This window comes from Lepisosteus oculatus, chromosome 23, assembly GCF_040954835.1.
Source record: "Lepisosteus oculatus isolate fLepOcu1 chromosome 23, fLepOcu1.hap2, whole genome shotgun sequence".
In the NCBI taxonomy this organism is placed as follows: domain Eukaryota; kingdom Metazoa; phylum Chordata; class Actinopteri; order Semionotiformes; family Lepisosteidae; genus Lepisosteus; species Lepisosteus oculatus.
The window spans coordinates 11,702,068-11,721,691 of record NC_090718.1 but is presented as its reverse complement, the minus strand read 5'-3'; the positions used below and the strand labels follow the sequence as shown (position 1 = coordinate 11,721,691).

At 45.5% G+C, this 19,624-nt stretch overlaps 1 protein-coding gene across 25 annotated transcripts in view; it reads right to left on the bottom strand.

Annotated features, from left to right (window-relative positions):
• Positions 1–1,509: 1,509 nt before the first annotated feature.
• LOC102693393 (pleckstrin homology-like domain family B member 1) overlaps positions 1,510–19,624 on the bottom strand; it is a 107,735-nt gene continuing 89,620 nt past the window's right edge. For 10 of the 25 annotated variants that reach the window (XM_015337490.2, XM_069183042.1, XM_015337489.2 and 7 more), the window contains 18 exons: positions 18,941–19,096; positions 18,493–18,603; positions 18,118–18,207; positions 17,362–17,487; positions 15,243–15,356; positions 14,518–14,676; positions 13,448–13,606; positions 12,071–12,187; positions 11,558–11,660; positions 11,036–11,086; positions 9,870–10,158; positions 9,392–9,482; positions 8,635–8,781; positions 7,485–7,704; positions 7,166–7,251; positions 6,764–6,793; positions 4,807–4,932; positions 1,510–4,023 (listed from right to left, as the gene is read on the bottom strand). In XM_015337490.2, the coding sequence (XP_015192976.2) occupies positions 3,883–4,023; positions 4,807–4,932; positions 6,764–6,793; positions 7,166–7,251; positions 7,485–7,704; positions 8,635–8,781; positions 9,392–9,482; positions 9,870–10,158; positions 11,036–11,086; positions 11,558–11,660; positions 12,071–12,187; positions 13,448–13,606; positions 14,518–14,676; positions 15,243–15,356; positions 17,362–17,487; positions 18,118–18,207; positions 18,493–18,603; positions 18,941–19,096 (2,316 nt within the window). In that variant the 3' untranslated portion in view covers positions 1,510–3,882. The remainder of the gene's footprint in view (positions 4,024–4,806; positions 4,933–6,763; positions 6,794–7,165; positions 7,252–7,484; positions 7,705–8,634; positions 8,782–9,391; positions 9,483–9,869; positions 10,159–11,035; positions 11,087–11,557; positions 11,661–12,070; positions 12,188–13,447; positions 13,607–14,517; positions 14,677–15,242; positions 15,357–17,361; positions 17,488–18,117; positions 18,208–18,492; positions 18,604–18,940; positions 19,097–19,624) is intronic. The other 15 variants (XM_015337492.2, XM_015337502.2, XM_069183043.1 and 12 more) reach the window with 14 other exon arrangements.

Genomic DNA, 19,624 nt, shown 5'->3' with positions numbered 1-19,624 from the left:
GGGAGAACTGAAGTTAAAAGAGTTAAACTGAGTCCCAGTGCTTTTCTGCGGAAGGGGAATGGGGATTAGTAAACTGAAGATTGAAAACTGGGCATTAAATTTAAGATGAATTCAAATCACCAGATTATTGAAGAGTTGAAGATTAACTGTATAGACTTGAGTGACATCATAAATACAAATGTAACGCCATAATTGTGAATGTAATTACAATTGTGACAGAAGAAAGGGGAGTATACTATGGGACTCTCCATTTTTTTTCCTTCCAATTCAGGGGTACAGTGAAGCCAGAGCTTATCCTGGCAAGCCACGGGCACAAGGCAGGGTACACCCTGCATGGAAATACAGTGCATCGCAGGACACACACAGACATGCACACACTCACACAGTGGGCCGATTCTCCCAGAAGCCAATTTACCTACAGTATGTTTTTGAAGTGAGGGAGGAAACTGGAGCAACTAGGGGAACCCTCACAACTACAGGGAGGACATACAGTGCAAGCTACACGCAGACAGCACCCCAGGTCTGCAATTGAAACCAGGGCCCACTGGCTGAGACGCAGTAATGCTAACCCCTGAGCCACCTTGCCTCCCTATAGTCTCTACACCCTGTAGCTTTTCCTTATTCTGTGTTGAAGAAAAAAAAGCCAGTTAATTAGAATTGTTCTCAGTTAATTAAGCACAGCTGTTGTCAATGGAAGACTTTATTTTTTTCAGGGTTCATAAGGCAGTGTGGAAGGAAGGAGTGAGCTGTTTGTCCTAGAAAGTTGTGCTAGAGTTTTCTGGTAAATGAAAGAGAGAAGGAAAAGTAGCTTTTGGTTTTGAAAGAGAATGTTATTTTGGAGAACCAAAATAGGTATTGTTTTTTTCCTTTGACGAGTTCGTCAAAGTAAAATTAAGTCTCCAAAGAAAGAAGTTGTTTGTTTCTGGTTGCAAACTCTCAGCTGTTGTAACCAGTACACCTCCAAAGTGTCACACAGTGCTCAATAGTACTAGTACTATTTTCTAGAATCAGTCAGATCAAGTAATCGGGGGAAAAATGTACCACTTTAGTAAACAACAAAACTACTTGGCACTGTACCAGTATGCTGCCTGAGTTAAGGATACGCTAGCTAAAAATCTGTGAGCTGGTGGGAATGTCCCTGAAAGACTGAGTGTAGGAACAGTTAAGGATACAAGCAGATTAATTTAAAATTAAAAGTTCAGGTGGAATAAATATTCAGATGATATGGCAGTTTGACAGACCCAAGGGCCTGCAGGATTACAAGAAAGGTTGTGCTCTAGGAAAAAAAACCTTTTTCATTTTCTCCAGGTCTAGAGATTTTCCTTACAGTGCTCTTTCCTAGTTTCTGAACACTATCTTTGCACATTCTTGTGCTTTAATGACTAATCCTTCACACAAGGGCTGGGCAGGAGGGAAGAAAACCTTCATTTGGGAGAATAATGCAATAAAGAGATGACAATCTGTGGTCGGATGAGTTGTAAATGAAGTTCACAAAGAGAACAAAAAAGCTTTTTGTAATTTTTTTAATAGACCTGATTAAACTCCATGTTATCCATACATGACAGCACTGCATGTAGCAGAGTAGGTACCATCAATGTGATGTGGCCCAGGATGTGGCGGATGTGAGGAGCGGTGTTGGGGGGTGGGAAGGGGAGTGAGACAGTGTCTCCCCCTGCGGTACAAGCTTGGGCACTGTAGCTGCACTGGCTGGAAAGGGAGGAGCAGTAAACTCTGCCATTGGAAACCCTGCAAGTGTGGTACAAAGCTACAACACCAAAACGATACCAAAATAATCCAAATAAATACTTCTGGCAATGCATCATGGGCATTTACATCTTAAATAAGAGAGATTAAATACAGATCAGACCATCCCACAATGCTTAACAAGGCCTTCTTTAACAGCAAGTGTGTGTATATATATTATATATATACATATGTACTGTGTGTATACTGTACATATACATACTCTGTCCTGCATTTATGAACCTAAGATGTGTTTTCAAAGCTTGGGAACTGCAACTCCTAGGATACAGTGTTAGCAAAGTTGGCTAACAATTGAGTTTGCAATAACTGAAATCAAAATCTCCAAATGCTGTGAAATATATTTTCAGTTTCTTAGCATGTTTAGGAAACGGGAGGCAGAGGTGTAATGCATTTAAATGATTGTGTATAACCAGTCTTTATGCTGACAGGACTCATTTTAACTTGAGTTGGTTGCAGATCTGCCAGGGCGGTGGAGACCCATCTTTAACTAAAATGTCAACTAAAAATACTCATTGGCTTTTACAATAAAGAAAAAGCAGTCATAGTTCCCCCATATTGTTTGAACAGAGGATGCTCGGGCTCTCGGGACATAAAAAAGCTAAAACTCAGCATTTTGATGTAAAAGTGCTGTACAGAATAAAGAATACTGAAAGAATGCTGGTGCATTTCTTGTAGTGTTTTGGGGCGAGTTGTGGTTGGAATAGAGGCTCTTAAAAGAGCCTCTCAGCCTGTGATTTGTGGCCCCAGTTCTGTAAATGGTGAACCCCACATGCCGTAGATGCATGGCTCTAGGTTCAGCCACATTCAAATTGCCGAACTGATAGCAGTCAGGACGTCTTCAGCCAAGCCCATGACGTTCTCTGTTCAAAGTCGTCGGCAGACTAACAATGCTATTTAAAAAACAAAACAGATTTAAAAGAAAGGATTTGAATACACGTGTAGTAATTCCAGCAAGCTTTCCACAAGTGTTAAAGAGTCCTAAATCCCTGGAGTCATGAATATCAAGGCACAGATGTCCAAGAGGTCAGCAGAATTCTCTCTGCCCTGACAAAGGGTCCAGTTTGGTTCCTTTTTATTTTAAATCCCCACCTTGATCCACTCCTCTGCTGCTTTCCTGGTTGGCAGTGAAGGGAAGGCTGCCTTTTCCAGTTTGGGAATAATGTCCCTGTCTTGTGATCACAGCTCGGCGCACAGACCTTTTTCGGATGTGTGTGCATGCGCACTTATGCACCGAGTATTTTTACCCTTGGCGGCGTTCACAGACTGACACAGTGATCTCCGATGAGCAAACTGGGAGTCCTTCTCCACGGACACGCGAGAAAAAATTACGCGACGCGTTCCTGAGCTTGTGTCTGCTTTGGTGGATGTTTTTATCCTGTTTTCAAACACACGGGAAGGTCGTTTTTTCTCCCCTCCTCGTAATCCGTAAAAACAGTTGGCTTTTATACAAAAAAGAGATTGAAATGTTTGTAAGGTAGTTTAAAATGCACAAGTTTAAATTTGGCAATGGGTCACTTTCTTTTGTTTCAGTTCCATATGACTATTATCTAGCTAAACCATCCCAGTACTTGAGAATCAGTTGGCATTGCACTGCCATTTGGCTATTTCCCATATTTGTCGTGTAAGAAAAAAACAGAAGTTTCAATGATTCAGAAACAAACTTTGACATACAAAAATGACACCATGGTTCCTCAGAGTAGGTCCTTGTTTTGTGAGAGACTGTTCCGTAATCAAACAGAAGCTCTCTTGTTGGCAATAACACTTGAGGCCTAGCTTTGTGCTGCAAGGCCTAAAGTTGAGTTCTTGAGCGTTTTCTCCAGCTTATGTAACTCCTTCTCCCTGTCAGTTCTGGCAAGTAGGTAGAAAAAGACCAAGGGAGGGTGGGGTTGTACAAAAAAAGTGTCTAAAATATTTCATTGTGTGTAAAGATATTTTTTAAAAATAAAAATTAAAAAGGATATATTGACAAGAAGGTCAAGTTATTTTGAGGCTGGGAGCCAGGCTTTGAATCAGCGGTCTCAATCACGCATCTCCCTGCTGAAACAGAAACTATTATTGGGCTCGAATGAGTTCAGATTGGTTCAGACTGGTTAGTCCTGGTTTTCCCTGCTCTCCTTCTCAGTTCATGAACTGCGTGTAGCCCTCCGCTCCCGTTACTATGACGTCCATCCAGATTCTCATGGCCTCTGGAGATGGAGCAACCATGTAGTAGAGTCTGTCGTGGGTCTTGACGCAGAATGTGAGCGAGGGGTTCGGGCTCTGAAATCGAGAGCACATCATAGGAAAGAACATGAATAAGGCAAATGACAGAGCATACAACTGTAACCCAGCTGCAACCAAAGGTGCACCACATTCACAATGCCTCACCAGGGATAAATTTCCAAATGCGTCCTTGTATTTTGAAGATAAAGATGTTCAAAGCATCTAAACTAAAAGGTCACATTCTCGTTGTTCTAGGTCATGCAGTTTTAGAAATGCTCTGTGAATGCAATACAGAGACCACTGACAGGCTAGAGTAAGACTCCCACTGCCCAACACGTTTAGTTATTTAGCCCAGCAAGCCCTGGGAGCTGAAAAACGGGGCTCTGTGCACACTCTGCGTGCCAACCGATCAATCACTCTTTACATTCAGGCAGTGCGGCCTACAGAGCCATTTCTGTTCAGTCTGCACCACAGCAACTTCCAGACCCAAGGCAACCACAAAATCTCACGAGCTCACTTGTGAAAACACAATAAAACACAACTCTCCCCCACCAAAAAAACATGCTCTTGCATTTTAAGCCCCTCAGAGGGATGTGAACACAAATCTCTCCAAAGTATTACGTCAAATGATGCAGATTTGATTAGCAACGTAAAACCTCACACAACTGATGGGTAATCGAACTAGCAGTTGTGCTAGGACTGGGGGGGGGTCGCTTCTAAAACCTGCAGTCGGGACCAAAAAGAAAAATGTAGAGCCACAAACGACAGAATTCCACAACAAGCCCAAGCAGTATCCTCTTTGGAAAGCATGGAAAACACAAACTGGAAAGGCCTCGCCACCTCCAAGAGTCCCTCGCTCAGCGCTCCCGAACGAGCACTCTCGAGCATCGCGCTCGTCAGGCACTGAAAACGGGGCCAATTCAGACACACCTCTCTCCGAAACGGAGGTGGGAGCAGCTCGGCGATCTGCCAAGGGAAACAGGTTAGAGAATCACAGAGCAGCAGTGTCTCTCTCGGGGTCTGAATGTCGTGAATGCGGAGTCGCAGGCAGGAGACTACGGCATGGTAGACGGGGCCGTCTCAAGGGGGCAGTGAAGGGGGTGGCCCCACGCTTTGGGGGATTCCAAGTACCGGCCAGACCAACCCCCCCACCCCCAATTCCCAGTCCAGCTTCACACACGCATAAAAATATACATACATGTTTACATATTTTAATAAAGCGATGCCCAAAAATGATTTTAACTCAAGGTGAAATCTGAAGTGGGTGGGAAAGCGGGTGCTTTATTCAAAACTGAAGGCGGCGAGTCCCGCACTCCATATGCTACAAGCTAAAAGTGATGGCGGTGGAGCTAAACCAGCCTGAGTCGGTGGCGAGCACGAGCAGGGGACAGGGCCACATTTCGAAAAGACTCCAGTGGGGGCGAGAAAACAACAAGGAAGCAGAAGAGGGAGGATGCAAAGGTGGCACTTAATGGGTCCTTGGAAAGGTTGGTCGTAAAAACCCGGGAGCGAAGGCGGAACGGACTCGGGTGGCGAGATCTCGACGACAAGGGTGCTCGCATCGAGGCGCCTGAAGGTACCGATAGCGCTGGCAACTACGGCGATTCGTCGTTGCGCAGGCCCGTAAGGGAGCTATTTCATCACCCGATCGCTGCTCCCTGCCACCACCACTGCCCGCCCCCCCCTTGAGACGGCCCCATGGGTAGAGTATGGTTTGGATGGTCTCGCACATGTTTTCAAAACGCTTGACAGGAACAGGCCTGAAAGAGCCAAAAAACATCCCCCAGTGACGGAAATCCCGTTGCAATAAAAACAAGGGTTTCAGGAGAAGGAATGCCATGTCGCGCTGTGCTTAAAAAGCCAGCGGAGAGCTTGGAAACAACAGAGGAAACACAAGGTCTATTTTCAAGGGGAAATCCACTAGGACGCTCTCCTCTCAGGAGAATGCTATCCAATACCAGTGGGTTGTTCCTTTATCTGAACCAGACAAGCATAAGAGGTCTCACCTCTGGGGCATATCCTCTCCCTTCTTCCTGCTTTGGTCTTATCTGAGCAAGCCACTAGGTCACTGCAAAGCCGAGATCAGCTGAACCACAGCTCATGACCTTTTTTTCTCGTACGGGTATTTTAAGAGTATAGTTTGTATCTATGCAACCCAAGCTTAATCCTGAGTGGAGGAGAGGGGAACCAGGGCTCCCAGTTCCCTGCTTCGTGACCACCAGGTATCAAACCCAATAGATTTTGAAGCCCACGCTCTGATTCCAGCTTTAAGTGATCTGATTTGGCTCCTACATTTGATCTATTTACACAGTTGGGTATCTGATTTACACCCACAAGCTTCCAGTTAGGAGTCGGGAGCCTGAACTACTTGTATGATTGTCTGGTTTAAGTAACGAAAAAACCCACTTGCAATGTCTATTCGCCTCTAGGTACCTCCCTCTTTCAGTCAAGGGATATCTACTTTTAACAGCTGTAAATATAACAGGTAAGACACACTGGACAAGGACATGGTTATCTACTCTGCACAAGACCACAGTTTCTAAGCAGCACCAGTGCAGCCCCTGTCCATGATGGTCATTAAGAAAACAACAGTGACATCCCACCGCCAGATGAAGAAGAAAAAAGCCCGACAGCAGCTTTTGTGCTGCTGTCTGGGTTTGGTTTCATTCTTCCTGTGTAATAGCCAACTTTAAAATCGCTTCAGAGTACAGAGCGCTGCACTGGAGAAAATGCTTAATAAAAAATTGCTGAAGGCTGGCTGGCCCTACAGCATCCATTCACACAGAGCGATACATACATTGGCCAAATTCAGGTTGAAAAATCCTTTCTTGGAGGCCAGGCGGTCAAAAGGATTGAATGAGGAGATAAAGAAAAATAGAAAGAAATCACAGCAATGAGAGAAAGACCCCCACATCAACAGAAATGAACAAAGCAAAATGCAAAACAAAAGTGTTTTATCAAACAGTGATTATAATAGTAAAAACTGAGAAACTGAATATGTTGTGTTTAAAATATAAAAATATGGAATGGGTTATAATATATTTTCAAACAGCTTTGAGGCATTTTACAGGTTACACCTGACACTGAAAGTGAATCCAATGAAAATATGTTATGGCTGACGGTGTTGAACTCCTCTGAGCCCGAGTTCTAACTTTTGCTTTCAAGGTCTGTCAAAAGAAAAGCCACGCGGCCATCTTACCTTTGATGCACTGCGCAGGTGATCGTAGTAAACTTCCTCAATGGCCTGGAAATAGATGACCCCCTTCAGCTTCGTCTCATGTTTGTCTGGGGGGAGAAGGAGGTGGATTCACTCTCGCTTCAAAGCTTTAAGAGAAATCTTCATCAACCACTTGGCAAAGTCAATTAAGATTGAAAGACTGCCATTGTGGGGGGGAAACATTGACGCTCAAAGAGGAATATACGGAGTTGAATATTATGAATTTATCACGACGCAGTGTGGATTTTAGGTGTGAAGCATCGCAGTCACCCCCCACCTTAAGGTTTCATTGTGCCCTTACCTACGTAGTAGGAGAAAGTCCTCTTGAGGCGGTCGAAGACGAACCAGCGCTTCTTCCAGGACTTGATCTTGCCTCCCATTTTGACCAGGTAGCCTTTGCACATCTTCTCGGTGAGAATGACGTGATAACAGGTCTCCACGTTGTGGCCCGAGGACTCGATGTGCGAGCGCAGGTCAAACTCCTCCTTGCGGATGGGCAGATAGCGAGTCATGGGCCGGGCCTGCGGAGAGAAGCGGGCTCAGAGAAGCACCGGCCAGCAAAAACCCTCATGACGTGGACAACGGACTTGGGAAGACTGCCATCTGCTTTGTATCAAGACTTGTTTATATGTGGCCATTCATCAGCATGTTTTGTAACTTTTTCAAGGAGAATTAAGATGTCTGATAGGCTGTCTTGTGTTTCATGTTGATTTGTTCTTTCTTTTACCCATTTCTGTTCTAGGTCACTAAAAGGTAACAAAAGACTAAATGAGCAAATATCAATGGAAAGCAGGGAAAGAAGCAAAACAGGTGGAAATCCAATTTGGCTTTGCAAAACAATTCCCTAAAGGATTTCTGCAGAAAGTTGTTTCTGTAGCGTAGCTTCTACATAGAACCTGTGACTTCTTTGAGGTGATTGTACAGACAGGATGATCTGGATTTCTGATAGCTGAACAAAACCGCAATGTTATGTAAACCCAAGATCAATGAGCACAGTTCCAGCACGGATCTAAATCTACAGTTTTTTGTTCAGAAATCTCTTAATCGTCACAATGACTTGATGCCTGTTTTTCCCTCCATCTCAAAGAGTGCTATAAATATCAGGGGGTCTCAGTTTGATAGATTCTGTATTTTTTGACTTTGTACTATCTGAGGCAACGCAACTAAAAGAGATCCTGCAGTTGCGCATCAGCAAAACTTAAAAATGTCATTTTGAAATTAACTCCAAGCTTTACAAGATGGAAGAGCAACATTTCATTTTGTCCATGGAAAACTTTAAAATTAGAAGGACGTGAATCATTTTGCCAAGCAAGTTATGGGGAAGACACCGGTGTAAACTTTCAGGAAGGTGATGGAAAACCGATCTCCTCAATATGGCCTCGCTGAGGTTATTTTTGGCCTTCCAGAAAGGGTGCTGCGACTGCAGCACCCCCTGTCTGCGGCCCACTGACCTGCGAGAAGTGCTTCTCTCTCATCTTCACCTCCTTCTCCACCAGCTGCTGTCTGTGCACCGTCTCGTCCTGCAGCCGCTTCTCGGCCTCCTCCCGCCGCCGGCGCTCCTCCTCCAGCATCTGCTTACGGGCCTGGGTCTCGCGTTCCTGGGGGGGTCGGGGGAGAGGGGAGGCACTCACTGTCACTCTTGTCCCTCTCGCGGAACCTCCTGAGCCACTCCACAAAGCAGACGGTCATCTACCAGCAACTCCATCACCCTGCCGCCTGCTGAAGCTCAGACCTCCTGGGAAAGCTAAGATGGCTGCTGGAAGAGGTGTTAGTGGGGTGCTCACACCGCGGTCTGTGTGCGTCCTAATGCCCCAGTACAGTGACGAGGACGCTACTGTAAAAAGGCGCCGTCCTTCGTATGAGATGTGAACCCGAGGTCCTGACTCTCTGTGGTCATTAAGAATCCCAGGGCATTTCTCGAGAAGAGTAGGAGTGTAACCCCAGTGTCCTGGCCAAATTTCCCATTGGCCCTTACCAATCATGGCCTCCTAATAATCCCCGTCTATGAACTGGCTTCACTCCGCTCTCCTCCCCACTGGGAGCTGGTGTCTGTTGAGCGTTCTTTGGCTGCTGTCACATCATCCAGTTGGGGGTTACACATTGGTGGTGATGGAGGGGAGTCCTCATTAATTGTATAGTGCTCTGAGTGGGGCGTCCAGATAAGCGCTACATAAGTTTAGGGACCTAAAACTTGCGGCGATGGCTTACTCGACTCTCGATGAGCCTGGCTTTCTCCAGCTGCGCTTCCTTCAGCATCTTCTCCATTTCTTCGATCTTCAAGGCATCCATTCCGCTGGCACTGCAGGGCAGAATGGGGGGGGGGAAACAGGGATGAGAGGCGATCTCCTCCTTTCGCCGCCCTCCCCAGTAAAAACGGACACAGTCGCCAGCAGCACTGGTATAACGAACTCAACCATCACTGCACTGTACATCCAAAACCATCAGACGCAGCGCAGCTCAGCTCACAACAATGCAGACGTAGAGAGAATGACTTCATGCAGCGATCCATGAACAACAGGCGCTATACAGACAGCGCCTAAAATGTCACAATGGATGCATAATAATTCAAAGTAGCACAAGATGGTTAAAATACTTGTCAGTGCCGAGCTACTGGATCTCGGACCAGAAAGCACCTTACTTTAGCCGCTGAACCACCTAGTAGGAGGATGACCAACCCAGAACGGACCTGGACATGTTGTCAGGCGAGCAGGCTGAATTGTTCCCGGTTGAGATGCTGGTGTCCATGCTGTCGGAACTCTCCAGGCTCAGCGTGTCGTACGGCCGCTCGCCAGCCGGCGGGGGGTGGTGGTGCAGGATGGAATGGTGAACCAGCGGCGGCCCACCGCCAGAGGCGAAGGGGGCATTGAGCTGGGTCTGTGAGCCGTGCAGCGCCTCCCACTGGCACTGCGCCTCCACTGCAGCCTTCTGCTTCAGCTCCGCCAGGCGCCTCCGCTGTTCCTCAATCACCTGCTGACCTGGGGCGGAGGAGACCAGTCCGGGGAATGTTAGCACTAACACACAAACATCTGGAGTCTGCGGCGCCGCTCTTATGAAATGTTGCCATGGTATTCCAAGCTAAACTGTACCAAAGCAGAGTGAAATCACAGCAAAAACACGGTGAGGCACACAGCTGAATAATGGAAGCAAGGGGAAACCGCACAAACGCCAACCAATTCGCCATGGCAAAGTTTCATAAGTGCAGTTAACACGCGGAGTCAGTGAATACAAAAACCCATGCCCTGAGTCTAAAGGCCTGATGTTAAGGCATTCCTCAAAGCCAGGCCCACTAGCCCATAAACTGTGCTTTTCTTTACAAGTGAAGAGATCAAGGCATACAACATTAGAGTGAGCACCTTCAAAAACACTAATATGAAAGCTAACGCACACACATGCTGCAGAAATGAACTCTACATGATCTCTAACTGCTCCATATGAAATCAGCCAGTCTACTATATTATCACACCAACATGCACGCAAGGAACAGTCACAGATGTGTATGAGCTGTCTCGTTCAGTGAGTACCCAGAGCAGAATAACAGGGTGTGCCCTTCAACCCTAGGCAAAGCCCCCAGAATCCCGTTAGGTCTAAATAAGGGAAGACAGCCCAAACAAAAAGAGAACCACTTGACAGAATATCGTACAAATTTCCCATCACCCTCCAGTGACCTGCTTGTTTTTTGTAAGAGCGAAGGTTCGGTTTGTCAGCAGGAAAATGGAAGGCAAGTGGAGAATTCCAACAGGAGGAAGGCAGACAGTTGTTTTTACAAGTTTCCATGTTAACGCCGTCGATGTTTTGAAAGCACGCAGGCCAGCCCAAAAAAACAAAAAGCCCGCTCCCAGGCTCTGGGTCTACCTGCGGGGGTGTCGTTGCTTTGGGGAGACTCTGCTGTGGTGGGCAGGGGCTCTGTGAGGCGGTGAAGAGAGGAAAGGTGATAAGCACAGTGAGAGAGAGACAGATGGACAGAACGACAGCAGTTGGAACGAAGGAAGTGAGGAAGTGAGAATGTTTTGGGCCTCCATGAGTACAAGTCAATTCCAAAACCAAGGACGCTACAGAGCAGACCCTCATCTTAGGGTGTTTCACAGGGTTTTAAAGAAATAGAACTTTGTTCTGACACTAAAGTGCTTCCAAATAGTCCCACAAAAAAAGCAAACAGAATAGAAGGGACATCCCACTGCAAATTCTTTTAGAGGCTTTTTGTGATTTCCAAACCCTGATTAATCGTGTCAACCTGATGCACAACCATCATGTGAGCAAGACAGGGTGGGTTAAGCCATGAACTGAGATCGCCCGTGTCTGAAGTGGGGCTCATCAGAAAGCAACAGGTCCAGGGCTTTGTCTCGATAGCTGTAGCACTGAGTTCCCAGGGGCTACCTTTCTGCTGCAATGCCAGCTGCCTCTTAGTCTCAATGTCCTGCAAGGTTGCAGCCAGGTTCCTGGGCAGACTGCCTGTACTGTTGGGGACCAGCAGGGGGCTCTGTTCAGAATCAAGAATAAAACAGGAGAGAAGATGTTACCAGAAGTCCGTCGGCTCTCCCCACTTTTAAATGTGCTCAGAATGTCAGCAAGTTATACTACAAAGTCATTCGACATCCCTCATTTGAAAAGAATAACTGCTAAGATAATGCATGCACATAAGTGTAGGTCAAACAGGAAAATATTTTGCTGCTGAAAAACACTGACCTTAAGAAAATGTGCACGTTACATGTATATGTTGCAGATGAGTATTCTGGCTTCAAATATTTGACCACAGCTGCATAAGTAATTACCTCCAATATTTTGCCTTTTATTTTAAGCTAGCACTTTTAGAAAACTCAGATGGGTTCAGACAGTGCTGCTCTCAGACTAAGCTTGCTCATGGAGTCTTGTGGCATGATCAGGGATTACCTTGGCTGGTGTGTTGCGGCCCAGTGTGGCTGCACTGTACTGTGTTGAGGATCCAGTCCCGGTCACGGAGCGTGACACCACCTGGCTGTTCTCACTGTCCAGTTTGGAGCGATAAACCTGCCAGCACAGCACATAAGTCAGAAGCCATCATCGAGCTGAACTGAGCAACTTTTGGGATGCATGCAAGTCTGGATTGTCAATCTGGTAGTTCTTAACCCTATGGATCTCAGATCCCATGGGTTCTCAATTCCCTGCTGTACAGAGACGGGGGTTTTATTGTACTTTAAACTGAAACACCAGCTTCACTTGTCTCAGAAACGAATGATTATACCAGAAACAGGGAAAAAATCATTTTCATGGGATACCAAATGTACAGATGCTTAATTGAACTATTTGTAAACAATCAATAAAAACCATACAATAAAATGGCATTTCCATTTCAATTCCAGGGTTAATGAAATTATTTCGATTACATCTATAAATCAGTTTACCTGGACAGCAATTACATCCGCTGTGTTTGAGTTTAGAGATCAATCTTATTGCAGAGGGTTAGGGTTAGATCTTAGGATCCAACATAGAATAAAACAAAAGTCTACAGAGTCAAACAGCCATCGTTTCCCTTGAAATGTCGAGCACTCTTTACTCCTCATCTCCTCAGACATACCTACAAACAATTTAATAATGAGGTTGTGTAGCGCAGGGGGACACACAGTGTTTCCTACAGTACATCATGAGCTCAAATGTTTCTGAAATGATGTGGACTTTTTTTTCTATCTTGCTTTTATTCACATTATTAAGCATTAACTGCCCAATTGTTCAATTTAAAATATACCTAACCATCCTTCATCATTCATGTTTTTGACCTGGGGTGTGAGAGTGAGACTATTACTTCAGTTCCCCTAGTTAGCTCAGGACCAGATGGCCAGTTTTGGCAGAGACTAACTCTTCTACAAACCAATACTAACTTTGAAGCGCACACTTACAACAGGCTAAACACATCTGGATCACCCAAAAAACCGTGGACTTCAAAGTCCAGCAAACACAGTACAGGACACTAGAATCTTATTTTGTTTTCCGTAGCTACACGATGACGAGAGATGCTGAGAAAATGCTGGCGAGAACCCGCAATGAATAACAGGTAACCTGAGATGGACATGATGAATGAAAAGTCATGGAGCTGCAGACGCGCGGGTCTGTTTCAAAACCGCACAGAGCAAAGCTAGCGAGAAAAGCAGGGCTCTGCCCGTTAGTAGGCAAACAAACCCCCAGCAAGAGACCAAAACGCACTCCGTTTTGGAAGAGATGGAGAGAGTAAGCCAAAGATTAGGAGCGAGAGAGAGATTAAATAAGAGAGAGACGGAGCCCCCACTAGTTTACCTGCACTGGCCTGCGAGCTGAGAAAGATTTAGCTGGGAGAGGAGGAGGGCAGAGCTGGTTTGCTGAGGGACCGTTGTCCCCGCCAGCAGCCATGATCTCTTGGTACCACTGCTCTAAATCCAGAGCAGGCTTAAGAGGCCTGCTCCCATCGGGCTGGTACTAGCGCAACGAGAGACGCGACGTGGCCAAAACAACAAGCGGGCGGGAGAGGAGGGAGAGGAGACAAAGAGAGGGGTGAGAACGGACAGTACAGATGAGAAGAGAGAAGAGAGGAGGTGGGGAGGGAGAGGGGGAGGGAAAAAGGATGTTAATGAAGAAATAAAACCAAAAAATAACCACTTGCTAAATGACAAATTGGTTCTGGAGGGGAGATAGAGCAAGCTATTCACTTGCACTAAGAGCAAATACATAAGCAAAACGCAATTCTTAAAGTGTTTTTAAATGGTTTTTCCAGTTCTGAAATGCCTCTCTCGATAATTTGCTTGCATACTATATGCTAGACCTGCTTTTTTTGTGGCTGAATTCCCCCCACTCGTCAACTTTTCTCAGCTGAACCAGCTCAAAGCCACTCAGTCCTAGAGGAACACCACAAAGGTAAGCTGCACAGAGAGCACCAAAAAGGACATACATGAACTTCGACAGAGTAGTGTGTTTGTAAGGTAACCTCCCCCCCCTCCCCATCAAAAATCACTTGAGCATGGCTGCTGTGCGAGAGATTTCAGATGAACTGATCCTTTGCTAGGGTCGGGGAGGGGGGAATTCAAAAGGCCTCTTTTTAAAAATTTAATATAACTGCTAATGGGAAAAAAAATAATTTAATTTAGACCAGGCATCCATTCCCAGCTCATATGTTGCAAAGCAAGATGGGGTGAAAATGGAGGACTAAACACCTTAGAAGCGCTAATGGCCACTGTGGAATAAGTGTAACACTGTTCTCACACTGTAATTGCACTGTGATGCGCAAAGCTTTGCGAGTTCCCCTGGACTGTGAGAAAGCAACAAGCGGGATGCAGATCAGAACACAATGTTGGTCTCCTAGGAAACAGGTGGGTCAAGGGGCGGGGACACACCTCGGCCGAGACAGAGTGGGTGGGGCCCTGGGAGGTGCCGCGAGAGGACAAGGCGGGGTCAGCGACTACGGACTGGAATGGCGCAACAGGAGAGGTAGGGGAGGGCTCAACCTTCGGCATCCCAAAGATCTCTTTTAACTGGCTGACCGTAACGTACTCCTTCCCATGAGCACATTGGGGGGCAGGTGGGCAGAAGGCAAAGGCAAGGAAAGCAGGAGAGAGAGAGAAAGATAAAATCATGTTAACAGGAGGAAATTTTGAGACTGCAAAGAAAGCTGGCTATACAATCTACACACTTTGTTATTTTTAGAAATAAAATATTTAGAAACTCTTGTCAATCATCAGCTGATAAATGCCGCTGATAAACGCTACTTGTTGTTGTAGCTGAAGCAGTGAAGCGCAGAAAGTGAAAGATGATTAAGCGTCTATATTTAGCCTCAGCCTCAGCATATAAGCTTAATAAAATTGGGTTAAACTTTCAGTACAAGCCAGATCTTCAGACATACTGAAACAATCAGTTTTGGCATACATATAAGTAAAGACAAACTGGAAATGTTGAAAAAACTCAGTTCTGCATTTGCAGAAGTGAGTGCCTCTGCAAGGGCAGACATTACAACACAGGAGTAACTACGCAAAAATAATGACTAAGTCTGTGTCCTCAGCAAGCAGGTATGGATTAGTGCAGCGACAGCGAGGGTGAGAGGAGGAAGAGGGTGAGGAGATACCTCACGAGCAGCTGAGGGCACAGCATGAGACAGCCAGTCCTGCGCGGCGGTGATCTGGGCATCGCGGTAGCCATTCCCATACATCTTATACACGTCAGAAAGCTTCACGTACTCCTGAGAGCCAGGCCGGGGCCGTGCAGAGGACGAGAGGCCATCAGTTCACACACCGTGTCCAGCACCAATGCGCACACACGCATGCACACACACACACACACACACACACACACACACACACACACACACACACACACAAGCAGGGCGCCCCCCAGGGTGAGACGACAGCGCACAGAAACCCCAGCCCCTCAGTACTGGATAAGAGACAAAACTCCATTGCACTCATGAGATCGTAACTGCATGCAACCCATCAGGCAGAATGTTTTTATGTTAGTCAGAGCTCACGGTACCCAAGTACATGTTGCACAATGCTTGGCGTCATGTTTATAAATGCTGTCTTGTCCTATAACGGTAAGGTCTCTCCTGCAGTGAAAGCTAACACATTTTCTCTTCAGCCTCAGTCCTGCTCGGTGCTGATCTGCTTCAGATCATCTGCAGTCACTCGGGTCACACTGTGTGGGAAGGGAAGGCTACTGGACAGAATAAGGCTAGACAGTGGTCCACCATGAGGAAGGACAGACGAGACGCAAGAGCTGCATTAACTAAGCGTGCAGTTCAGTGCAATAGGATTCGGGAGACAGGTTCTCGATTGTGACCCCAGTAAGCCGGTCTAGACAACTACATACAGCTTTGGAGATCCACATTTGAAAATTTCACATTGCAAATTCGCCCAAAGTTGTTAAGTGCATCTTTCAAGTTAGCCGCACTACAGACTAGGATTGTAAAATGAATATAGCTAGTGAGTGAGCTTCTCCCTGGATCTCAACATAATCTTGTTTTCATACTGTAAAAAACACTCCATGTTCTGTGTCAACAATGCTGGTGACGACTCTACAGGCTCACTGACAGTTTTACTGCTCTTTTCTTTACATAAGCAGAGAGAGAAAGTGCAGGCATCCACAGGACACAGTGGAGGGATTCATGTTTATTTTAGCTGATTCCTATAAATTTGTTGTTACTGTTGTTTAAGTTCATTAATATTATTTTCTTTAACTTAAAGCCAATGCATTAGTATTTTAATTATCATATAATAGAGGTTTACTTATGTCTGTACATACTATATGCTGTCGTACGTAATGTGGTGGTATAGAGGAGGACTTGCTTATATGGCTATTCAGGGCTATTGGTTCTCTGAATCAAACCCTCACAAATATCTAGAACCCAGTGTCATTCTTAAGGATCCTCTGTTGGACAGAACATTGGGGATGTCACTTGGTTAACCCAAACAGTGTTCAGTCAAGAATTGTGCACAGACTGTTCTGCACTTGTCAAGCAGAAATCAACTCTTTTTAAAACACAAATTTACAAAACAATTACAAAACTCACGATCCAACAGGCATGCCATTCAGCTGTCAGTGCATATCAAGTGAGCAAGTGTCATGCACACAGAAACACCTTGTGCAGGTTAAAACATTTGCCCAAGATTTCAATAATATGATCTCCAAGAAGTCCTATTTAAAATGATTAAGACAACAATGACAAAGTACATTGATTGCATGTTGGGAAGAATATCCTAAGAGCCCATGAAAACATTCTCCTCACGGCTAATTTCAGGACTTTTAACTTCCAGTTTTTAGGATAATAATACATTTTGGACTAAAGGACAGATCTGTCCTAAATAACGGCATGTCATACCATATAAATAAAGGGTGTTAAATGGGAGGTTGCCAAACACTGTGCTGTATTTAACCAAAATGAAAATCATTAAGAAGCACAGAGGCTATCACTTTTCAAGAGTTACCAAATGTATCATCCAATTAAAAAATGGCATCTGTCCCGTTTCCTGATGGGACTTTTCTGCAAGAGGGGAGAAATGAGACAGAACCACCTATTAACCACTCTCAGATCTCAGTTCTACCCAACTTCTGCATCATTCCAATGGAGTGCTGCTGTCATCAGCAATAAGTCGAAATGCAGCTGTTTCATTAGCAGTCACACAAGACCTTCCTGCATGCTGCTTTGTGCTTGACCTCAGGCTGCATGCAGTGACGGTTAGTCTGGTTACCTCTTGCAGTCTGCTGGGGCAGACTTGGGAGGCAGAATTAGGTAAATAGGAAGCAGCAGGTTGCTGTAGGGAAAGCTGGGACTGGACGTCCTCTAGCAGGTCAGGCTCGCTGATATGAAGTACTTCCTGTTCGGAGTTTAAAAGGCAGGAAGTGGGGATAGGCCACTGGTCTTACTTGTGGGGAGCAGGAATCTGCTCTTATTAACTTTCTTTCTTGGCCTGTTATTCAGTAAAGCTTCAGCAAAGATGTCAATACGACAAACCAGAGGGGTATTAGGTATATGTGAGCAGTGCAGATTTGAACAAATCAATTGATCCCTAAAATGAGGTAGACAAATTATGCTGGGGTACAGGAAGACTAACAACTAGTTAACGACACTAAAAACCAGACTAGTATGCAGCTTAAGATGAAACCATACACAGGTGTGCGCATAGAAATGTAATAGAACTAGTTCTAAATGTAAATCTCAATTTTCTTCCAATTTTAAAAATAGATATGGTATTTAAATGGTCTTTTTTGAAAACACCTAAGAAACAAATAAAATGTGCTAGCCAGTGAGATTCTGGTAGAATTGTACTGTGCTCCTGGAAATTGAACATCCCCATGTTTCTCTCTGTGTGGGGAAAACTGCAAATTCGTCTCCTACCATCTCCAAAACTTGTTTAAAATTATAAAAAAATGGAGACTTGAAAGGGCAAACTTTTTCTTTTGTATTTTCCCTGATACCACCAACTGTAGAGAAGACGGCATCTCACCTCTTTCATCGTACTAGAGGTCTTTGGAAAGTTCCGGCCTCCTGTCAGGCTGTAATATCTCTTCTCCAGGGCCGACAGCCTCTCTTTCTCCTGTAAGCACACAGCAGCAGTCACAGCAGTGAATTCTACCTGCAGTCGTGACTGGGGATTAGGATTTCAGAGGGCAACGCGCACACATAGTTTTCCGAATACACAATGGCAGTGCCTCAAACCACAACAATGTCTTTGAAACAAATTCAAAATACTGAGCAAGGATAAAATTTAAGGACTGTTATCCTTCTACACAGTAAGTGGACCATGTCCAGACCGTGAAAGAGACTAGACCGAATGGAAGGGTGTGGACCAGAACAACTGAGAGAGATACTGGGCCCATACCTTGTGCAACAGCTGTAGGGCCAGGTTTCTGTCCTTGGCCAGCCTGTCACACTCCTGGGCTGCCTGCAGTCCCAACTGATTGGCCTGATTCTCCAGCGCAGCCACCTTCTCCTGGGGATCAAATGGGGAAGTGCATTTAAAAACCCAAGAACAACACACAAGCGTCTTCACTCCAAAGGGTGACGGGAGTGGGGGGTGTGGATTTGCTCTCATCTATGTGTCATGGGTTAGGCATTAAAAGAAAATGAAAAGCTCATTCTGAGCCAAAATTGGAATCTGGTTTAAACTATTGTTTATCATTGATATCACTGCAGATTTCCTGGATGTCAGTGGGTTTTTTTCTCCGATTCTGTTGAAACACTATTTAAATTACTGCCACGGCACATTCAGAAGAGGAGGACTCCAGCACTTGCACTGGAATCTCCTGTCACCCTGACACTGGGCCTACCTTCCTCTTGGCCAGGCTGCTCTGGTATTCTGCTCTGTCCTGTAAGAGCTGCTGGCTGATGGTCTCCCTCTCCTCCTCCAGGCTGCTCTCTTTCTCCAGTTGCTGGAACTCCAGGTCCTCAAAGCGCTTGGTCTCTGACTCCAGGGTCTCGGCCTCCTGCATTAAGCCCAGTGGAGGAAGTGACAACAACCATGAGGCCTACTGTGTAACCCCAGCAACTGTGTGTTTGTAGCCTTTTTACATCAGTGGACGGCACCTAACCTTCGGAATTGTCTCGTTTTTACATGCGTTTTTACATCTGTGCGTTTTAAAGGATTTCCACATCCATTTTACGAAAACACCACTGAATAGGCTGGTTACCTGCTGCATTCAGAATGCAATGTACAGCAGGTAGGTCCACCCACCTACTTCGATGCATAGCTTGACTATTTATTCAAAATAAAAGTATTTTACAAAAGTAAAAATACTTAAATGCTTGTAAATAAAAGACAATTCATACAGCATTATTCGACTCACTAAGAGACCATTGTATGAATTCTCTAGCATTCAGGTCCAGCAGCTTAGGATAATGTGATCGTAAAGACGCTACACAGAACAGGCCAGCATGCTCTACAGGCCCCCCGATACCCCCCTTACTGAAACATCCTGACGCAGGGATTTTCAATGTGGGTCCTGAAGGCCTAC